At 31.3% G+C, this 10,316-nt stretch overlaps 1 protein-coding gene across 11 annotated transcripts in view; it reads right to left on the bottom strand.

Annotated features, from left to right (window-relative positions):
• The window catches only part of ARB2A (ARB2 cotranscriptional regulator A), a 432,252-nt gene that overhangs the window by 260,761 nt on the left and 161,175 nt on the right, over positions 1-10,316 (bottom strand). For all 11 annotated transcript variants that reach the window (XM_082458182.1, XM_082458183.1, XM_082458180.1 and 8 more), the window contains one exon: positions 1,663-1,881. In XM_082458182.1, coding sequence (XP_082314308.1) covers positions 1,663-1,881 — 219 coding nt within the window. The remainder of the gene's footprint in view (positions 1-1,662; positions 1,882-10,316) is intronic.

The following is a 10,316-nucleotide window of genomic DNA, read 5'->3' as shown; positions in this document are numbered from 1 at the left end:
AGTGACATGATAAAGAGAAAATAGAAAAGAAATAAAACTTAAAAGACAGATGTCAGAAATAGATGCTTAATCTGTACATACATATCATAGGCAAATAAAAGAAACCGTTCAAGAAGTAAAAAACTTAATACGCAAAATCACTTTTTGTTTGCATTTCACATACGAAACTGAATATTGCGAATGATTTGTATATTTCAAAAACTTATACAATTCATTTTTGGAATCCAGATATCAGGGGGAATTTTTTTTTTTAATTCTATCTTAAGATGGTGGTTGACAGACTGGATCATATTAATTAGGAAGCTCAGGACAACCAATAGAGAAGAAGGTGACATCAGGACCCTGATGCAGTCATGGCGAAGAAAGGCAGTAATATAACTACATGAGCAAGCTACTTATGAATTCCAAATCTAATCACTGTTTTTGTTTTTCAAACAATATATTAAATAGTGAGATGCTTTTCAGAAATTTAAATATTGTAATCTGCCTAACTTTTGCGTGACTCATTGTATGACATGCTTTAGGTAGTCTTGATCTGGACATATTTTGGGGGGTCCTGAGAATTTATATGCTGCTTAACTGTCCTAACTTACTCAACAGACTGACCTATAATCAAATGTCTTGAACGTTTGGAGTACAATTCCCAAAAGTATAGCAATTATGCCATGAACTAGAAGTAAAATAAAGAAAATAACTTAGAAAGCTACATATTTTGCCTCAAAGGTGGTATGAAATATTTTATTAATGAGTTTTAAAGTAAATGTAAAAATAGCTCAAGTTGAATAATCTGAAACTTTATTACTATCTCACAGTATAATTTATAAAATGTTAACTTGTCTATATTTAAATGTTCTGAATTGCTCACTTTTGAAGAACATATCAATTTACTATTTTACTTACCCAATAGCATTTTGGACATACTGTACTAATAAATTATATTTCTAGCACCCATAATAAGGGCTTTGAAAATTGCATGAATCTGTCACATATATATAATGCACAGTGGTATATCAAGCAGAATGTGTCAAAGGGCAAATAAAATTGTTTGTGCCCCCTATAGAATTAGAACTCCTTGGGCAGCACTGCTATAACGATCCCATGCTGCTAGCATTACAAAGTGCAAAGGTTCACTGGATAAGAAAAGAGCAAAGGACAGAGTTCCCTCATTACACTATTCCTAAACTATTCTAGCTTAAATATTTATTAAGATATTAATTACTCTTCCTCCCTCCATCAGCCTTCAGAAGTTAAGCTGAGAAACTGTGGATGGATGGTTGCTCATAGGAAAACAATGCATTAAAACTATAACCACCCAAGACAAAGACTGATGTTTGTACAGTGCATTATTAATTGATTTTGAGACTTAAATAAAATATCACACTGAAATAAGAATGTGTTTTGTTACTTTGAATAAAAAACAGAAAACATTTCAAATAACACCCTTGGGAAATAAATCTTTAAACATTTAAAAATTAACACTTTAAAAAAAATAAACAAAATAATTTAAGAAAATAAATATAAATAAAGAAAAGGAATGTAAAATTGCTTAGAACAGGTCTGAACACTTGGAAGATTTTCAATAAATGTTAGTTGCTGTTGTGATTTAAAAAAAAAAAGAAAAGGAAATAATGAAGGAAAGTAATGATCTTGCTTATTACTTACTCTGATATACAACTGCATCATTTCTTTTTCCCTTTGGGGGTTACGATACTTCTCGTAGAAATCACGTCGCTTCTTTGTTTCTTTAGAGACTTTATCTTTTCTTTCCCGTTTTTCTGCTGGTTCATCTGAGCTATCAGAAGATGACTGTACATGTATCTTCGGCTTTTCTACTTCGATATAGTTTTCATTGGGATTCAGTACTATTACTCCATATCCTTCCTGTTTTGAAAGCAAAAAGGCAGCATAATTTAATATTAGAAATCATTACAATTCATAAAAACATTCTTAAAATCTCATAGTGATTTAATATAGTTACATATTCACTAAAATATTCCTTTATAATAGATTATAGTTTTAATTTCTCCAACAGAAAGTGATTTAAAATTATTTGCCTGTATTGTGTGTAGAAATAAGCATAGACTGCCTATAAGATCAAAAAGACATAATTGTAACACATTAAAATAATAAAGCTTAAATTAAAAAAGTACTAGATCTCCCAGAACCCCCAAAATGATTCAAATAAATTATCAAATAACAAGTACACTTTCAAACCACATTAATATTTATAATACATATTTTGAGAAAATAACCTCTTTGAAATTGAAGTTTACAATTCCAACCACATTTTGCTGGATTTCTGTTCCTTTACAGTTGCACTTTAATGAGTATTTTTTATTTGTTTGAACTTAAAAAAAGAATAAGCAATTAACAAGGAGTAAACAGCCTACAGATTTACATGTCTTTATTATCAGAAACACAGAATGTCTACCTGTGCATATTGGATTTTTTTCACCTCTCTTCTTTCAGGAAGGCACGCAAATCACAAAACAAAATAATGTCTTACTATAATGTATGCAACCAAGTTTTTAATCCTGAAATTTCTTTTATTTTTCAACTACCATAAAAATTTCTCTTTATTAAGAACTAGTACCAGGAAATAAGTTCCAGAATTTAAAATACAGCTTACTGAGCTATTAAACTTTTGTAAAGTTTTAAAAACATGTTTTCCTGTCTGACTTAATTCTAGCAAGGCAAATCTTTCTATGGTTATAATTAAGGAAACTTTTGGCATTTATATTGTAACTGATGGAATAATCGAACCATGAGAAAATAGAGAAGGATAAACAATTACCACTGACAAGCCACACAAATTTTTGAAGCTATTTATATCTTGTCTTTTCTATTCAATTCTGTACTGTGGGTGTCCCTATTTTGTCTGGTAAAATCTTGTAAGGTCATACTTAAAACATGTGTTATATTATGTTTAAAAAATAACAGCTCTTAAAAATAAAGCTTAAAAAATTCTCATCCTTACTAAAAAAAAAAAAAAAAAGTACATACTCTTCCCAAAACTGTAATTGTAGAATCTTCTACATCAAGTTTAAATTTAATTGTTTTTTGCCAAACCAAACATATGATAATTAAAAAAAAAAACTGAGAGCAGTAATACAAGCCAATATTAGCATAGACTCAATTATCCTTATTTTTAAATATGCTACATTGCTACACATTGTTGGCTTTTTTAATAGTTGATTCCACAAACTACATACAAACTTCATTGGGATTGTTTCAGTTTCCCCCCTAATCAGTTGATATTATTGTCTAAAACCATGATATGGTTTGGAGATTTTCAAGATCACTGAAGTTCTGATTTTAGTGATAGGGCTGTTAATTAAGATATAGTTGTCTTACACATATGAAAACTATATAATAATATATACCAAACTGATTAACAGAATACCACATATTCCTCAATATGTGTTTAAATAAAACCTTTCATACCTTGTTCATGAAAGGCTTATAAAACACTTTACAAATTTTTTAATTTAAATGTTCATTAACAAAACACAAGACAAGATCTTTTTTTTAAGTTTCTTAGCTGGTAAGTCAAAGTTTTACCAACAAAAGATATTTTATTTGGTTCTGCTTTATTCTAATCTGTACAGCTATTCAAAAGTCTTGTAATTCATTGTGATCACTGTCAGGTAGACATATTGTCACTCGGTGATTTTCTACAGTTGGACACACTTGACTAGTTATTAAAATCACATTTGAAGGAAGTTCCTACCCCTCTTCCTTGTGCCTCTTACAACTTTTCACGCCCTTCTCAAATTTCAGCTATAACTTCTCCTCCCACCAAAAGTAAGTTAAAGAACACTGTTGCACTCTGCTAAACAGGCTGAAATAGAGGCATTCAGTACACTGCCTCTGGTGTAAGGAACATAGTCAGAAAAGGTCACCATAGGCCAAAAAGAAAATTGCCTCCTTACTAGATTCTGTACCGTGAGTAAGCGGTCTCCTGTCATGTTTCTTCCCTGCCTTCTCTCAGTGAACTGAACTTTACACACACACACACACACACACACACACACACACACAGCCTTTCATACTTACAAGAGTTAGGGTTAGCAAGACCAAAACAGAATCTCAGAATTCTTAGAGATGAAAATAGTGATATATTACATTTTAATGATAATATGAAAAATTTCAAACTCAAGGTAACAAAGTGGGACTTTAATAAATTGATAGAACATGAACATCACCTTTGCACAATGAATAAACTCCAAATAAAGGTAAATTCTTTAGACAAAATTTATAGTCACCAAAAATGAGAAAACTATCACCCTAGTTTATAATTTAATCACTAGAAATCATATTTTCATAATGCCAGATTTATTTGAGCAGAAGTTTTTACTTCAATTTTTGCAAATCATAGATTGAGAAATTATTGTGCCTACTTGATTTTAAATGAACTATGAAATTTGATATGCCCCATCTAAATAAGTATAAAAACCAGAAACACATAAATCATCAAAGCAGTAGTATTTGTCTAAGTTATCGATTATGTAACTGAAAATTACATGACTCATTTGTCCAATTTTATAAAGACACAATGTCAATTTTTCACCAAGGCATCAACAGATGAAAAATGATTCTATTTTTAAATCATGACTATATAAATCAATTAAAGAATTTTTATCATATAAATTTCAACAATGAATGCTTCTCTTTAAACATTTGATTTATTCAGAAAATATTTTATCATTTAGATATTTCATCTGTAAATTTAATTAATGAAATAACAATCAAAAAATATTCAGGAACGTTTTCTGTGGAAATGAGAGCTAATTTTAATAAATGTCTCTCTTGCAAATTCAATTACCATTCTGTAAAAAACTTACATTTTTCAAATAAAATTTTCCTGATAATTAATGTAATATTCACAGAGACCATTCATAACCATTTTATGAAGAGGAGAAAGCTGGAGCAACAAAATAAAGTTAACTATCCCACCTAAAGATATGTAGTAAAACTTCATCTTTTCCTCTTTTTCTCTGCCACATGTAAACATTGTCCAAAAAATCCTTTTACATAATAAAGCTACAAAGAGTTTTGCCATGTTAACATTAATATATGTAAACTAAGGAGTCAAAGTAAATAGTCAGAGTAAACAAAGCAGACCACAAACCAGCAGTTAAATTTAACTGTTTTAAATAGAATGATATCAATTTATATCTTAAAAAAAGAGAATAAACATCATTTTAAAAATCAATTCTTTCTATCCCAAGTAACTCAATCAGTACACACAGAAATAAGTAAGAAGAGATCCTAGTTTAACCTTTAACAAATGTACCCATAAAGTTTTACAAAACTACTCTGTAAAACCAGGCGTCAAATATAATATCATAAAAGAACTGTGCACTGCCACTCCAAAGGAGATCTCCATATAATTAATGCTTAGAACATTAAACATTTTATATTGAAGTATTTTTAATTTAATTATTCCTTAAGCATGCTAAATTTCTCCTAAGATGAAAAGTTAGGTCATTTCAAATGTACATGGAAAGTTCTGTTATCTTTACCAAGATAAAGTGATCAAACTGATTATCTAACATTCTACAACTAAATAAATAAAACTTCTGGCATCTTTTGTAATGATTCACCCAAATCAATTCCAATATCCAACATTTCAAGAGACAAAGCATACATAAAGTTGTTAATTAACTCTTATGTTTGATCGCACAGTCTAATAGAAGATCAAGGTGATCAAGAAGACAGATATTGGTAAAAGTAAGTTTTATCTCTTTAATTTACCTAATCCTATTTTCTACCCTTTTGTAGCTATAACTATAGTTTCATTATTAAACCTGTGTTTATAAGGTATAAGCCATGGGATCTTAATCAGAAACTCCCAAAATTTTATTGCTTGATGTAGCATTTTATTCATCACAGTGCTTGCTGTGATTTAAACAGAATACAGAGTCCTCTGGGCCTCCTTTACTTTGAGGTCTATAGATGCACTTACTAATAAATAATAGTTCATTTATCATTCAATCAACAAATGATGGCTTAGGTCAGAGGTCTAGAACAGACAGGTGATGCCAAACACAAAGAACCAAAGAGGAAATCTTGCTTAAGAAATTAAATCAGTACAGAACTGTACTTATGGAGAAGATTCTACAAATAGATAAAATTTTAAAATGCCTGGCCAGAAACAGAATGTACTTTTGACCCCAATGAAACCTTGCCAAAACTGAAGATTTATCTAAGTTAATTTGCCTATTAATTACCAATTATAAGGAAATCGGAAAATAGGAGCAAATTCTACATCTTTTCAAATCTCTTGTGGTTGGCTACATAAAAAATCAGCTGAAAGTACTCAGCTCTACATATTAACCTGCCAATACTGCAAAGCCACATGTGACCAAAGAGGTCAGGGGCCAGAGTAGAATCCTTTGACCTACGGAACTATCTGTTTTGGTCTTCAGGCAAGGCTCCGTAAGAGATCATTTTACACAGATATATCAATCATATTTTTCACATTCAGCATTCTATCTGCTTGGTTTGAAAGAAGATAGGTGCTCATCCTCAAGGGAATTGAAACCCAAAGTGTCTTATCTATAAACTACATCAACCCATGGTTAAAATGGACAAACCACTGTCCACTCATCTTTTCTGAAAGATGTATGTTGTGTTTCTTCCCATCTTTTTCTCAAGAAGGGTATGTATATGTCACTGTTGCAACATCCTAGGTGCAATAGTGAAATGAGGTCATGACAACCAATCAGAAGTCACTAGTGAAGCGTTAAAGTAAACATAGCTGTTGGAGCTGCAGCTCTGCTTGAAAAATGCCCCCTCCATTATTTCAGCAATTTTCTCAAGACGTGACCTGGGACTGAAACGCCTGAAATGTCACTTGACTCTGTTTTGTGCTTCTTCCCAATTGCATTTAGATAACAGCACCCTGCTAATATTTTGTAAAATGTTTGTCATGACCATGCTTTGACTTGTAGCTCCCTAAATTCTAATCTTGTGTTCCATGGTATAAAAATACCATAATGTGAACCAACATAGATTATCCCAGTAAGTTTCCAACTTCAAATAGCTCATCAAGTTAGTCAGTAAAAGAAAACATGCCACAAAAAGTTTTCGGAGGACCACCTGTTGTCTATTATTTTTACATAGCACTTACTCATAAATCATAACACAGGGTAATTAATCAAGCTGTCAAAGAGAAGGTCAAAGGTTATATGGTAGAGTCAGAAGGTCATGCATGGGCTGATAGAGGTCAGGGTCACACTGCATTCCTCATTATCAAGTTGGGATGAGAGACGGCCCAAGCAAACAAAAGTGAAAGCAGATGGAGAAGAGAGTGGATAAAAAAAAAAAAAGAAAAGAAAATTTCACAAACAAAAAGAAAAGTGAAAGAAGACTGTCAGCTGCTTTCAAGTAGAGAATAGAAGAGAAAAGAAATACACTGAAACGTGCTCAAAGAAGCTCAAGAACATAAAGAAACTACAGTTTTATTAATTAAATAAGTTGAATATAACTTTTCTTGGTCATTGTATTAGTGCATACTAAGCAATATTAGAAAATATATGTTTGTCATCTCTATACCTTCCCTAGCTAGTGTACCGGGATAAATTAAGGTAAATGCAAAGAGTTCCAAGGATAAAGTACAATTACAAAAAAAACTTATTATAAGAGGGTTTTTTCCCCTTTAATATTGTTTCAGCATTATAACACAGATGTAAATAGTTTTAAGCCATAGGATAGATAATTTTTGAGTATGCTACAAAGATATCCACAAACACAAATGCATCATAAAAGTCCTTTTGAATAACAAAACAGTTATAAAATATTCTATTATTACGCTGGCCTGAATTAGATGCAGAATACTGTGCAAAATTAGCTGTCACCCTTTGCTCAAAATCTTTGTTAATCTCATTTTGAATGTTTGCAGCTTTATCAACACATGCATCAATGTCAGCTCCTTGGTTACTGAACCGCTGTAGTTGGAAGAAGATATAATTAAAATGTTTTGGCACAGAAAAGGTGAAATTGTATCTTCCCTTGTTCCCTTAGGAGTCTGTAAAACATGAAGGATATATTGACAAACACACACCCTTGTCTCCGGTTCTGACATCAGGTCAACCAAGTGCTATTTATTTTAAAACATTCACTTTGCACTTACTCACATTATCACCTGCTCTGTTTCTAACTTTTCCTAGGCTTTAGAACGTTATGTTGCTTAAATATCACAAATTTCTCTTCAAATCATCAATATCTTACTTATCAAAGCATTCCGTAAATGTACAGTAGCATTATAAAAAACATTTACCATTCATTATAAATGGCAGAAATATGATTTAATACTACAGCATTATGAAATATTTTATATTCTTTGCTTCTCATTCTCATAAAAAGACACAAACATACACCCACACATTTATACATTAAACTAAAAGAAGTAACAAGTTACAACTGTTGCCCAGTCAGTGACAGATCAAAATGCCTAAGTGGATACAGGGAACCCTATGGACACACCTCCTTTATTTAATGTTCCCAAGCTGACTTGAATGGACAAATTTATCTTATGAAATGTACTGTTCTGCATGCTAGCTATGCCTTTATGGTTTAAAGTCTTAAATGTTCTCCTAACTTATTAGCATTATAAAATTGTGTAAATATTGTAGCTATAGATGGTAGGCACATGGTCTTTCAAAATATCACTCTTACCCAATCATATACAATACAAACATATTGTTTTTAAGTTACTCTTAAAACCTGCTTATGAACTGTGGTACATAAATCATTTTATCTTAAAATATGTCACCTTTCTCTTCTATTCCCTCAATTAAAATAGCATGTCTAAAATATTTTTGTTGTTTTTTCAAGAATATATCAGTGCTTTGCTTGTGTTTCCAAAGTCCACTTGCAAGCATGAGGACATAATGAAAGATCCCAAGTATTCACTGAGTCAATCATTCTTTAAACACTGATTTTATACAACAAGTATTTAATAAGCAGCTACTATCTACCAAGCACTATGCTAGGTACAGTGCTATACTTATGGTCACCTTTTAAAATATTTCCTCTCAGTAGAAAATTCCAAATCATAATTAAGTACAAATTCCTAAAATGTCTACATGAAGTCATGTTATTCTTCAACAGGAAGAGGAATATGAAAAGAAAAAAAAAAAGAAAAAAGCATTATAAAATATTTCTAAAACCAATCTAGCTAGACTTTCAAGGATGAGTAATCATAAATAGTAAGCTGTGTTTGTGGTTTGTGTTACGAGTATTATTTAAACTTACTCCATCACAAGGAAAGTGTACCTCTTAGGAATGTGTGTGTGTGTGTGTGTGTGTGTGTGTTTTGTGTACATGCACATTGTATATACATCCAGATATTTTAACAAGTAAAATCATTTCATAATCTAAGGGAAAATCTTTTAAACACATCTACCTCCTAACAAACAGGTGCAACTGAGTACAGCTATGAATTCCCCTTTCCACAGTGACCTATGTCAGAAGATCTTCTCATACTTCTTCTGCTAAATAATTTAATTACTTATGAGTTATGGTTTCTTTGTAACCTTTTAAATGACTAACTCATTAAAATGCAAAAATATGCAAAACATGATGTCACCGGGTCAAACAGCTGTGTTGGTAAAATTATGGCTGTGAATGTCCCCAAGAACATGAAAATATTAATAATTTATATTGCTCATTAGATGGCAAAAACTCTTTAAACAGATTTAGAGACAGATTAATTTTGTAATCACAAAATGCTACTCTACCTCATGGTAACAAATCTTTCTACCATCTGTGACCCTTTGGTATATATAAAACATATAAAAATTCATAATGGCTTAAAGTTTTTGCATTATAATATGCATATTCAGGAAAAAATGTCAAAAGAACCTGAAATATGGCGGTAAAGGACTTTGTTTTGGGAAAAAACCCCACAACTACTTGCCAACATTAATCACAACTTAATTTTCCTTCAAAGAGACAGGACACAATAATAGCAAATAAGTTATAGTATGAGACAGTCAACAAGTCATACCCCTGCAAACCAACAGGATGCGATAACTGCCTTACTCTGCGTAAAAATAAATGTCACATTATGACTTCAAACCTTGGGGAGAAGCTTCTCATAGAATGACAAGAAGTGATGAAATTATGTAAACAAAATACTATCATTTTCAAAGTTTCAAACGTCTCATGCCTGTGTTTCACAGTATCAGGATGGTGCTCAAAGCAGAGGGTAGGATAAAGATCTCCCCAACTATCAGTTGTTTTTAGACACAAAATGTTTTTAGTTTAAAAACATATGCCTTAATTGTCAAATCTGTGCTCTTTACTCA

The sequence above is a fragment of the Balaenoptera physalus genome (assembly GCF_965194825.1).
Source record: "Balaenoptera physalus genome assembly, chromosome: 3".
NCBI lineage: Eukaryota > Metazoa > Chordata > Mammalia > Artiodactyla > Balaenopteridae > Balaenoptera > Balaenoptera physalus.
Note: the sequence above shows the minus strand (reverse complement) of the source record. Positions and strands in the feature narration are given on the sequence as shown.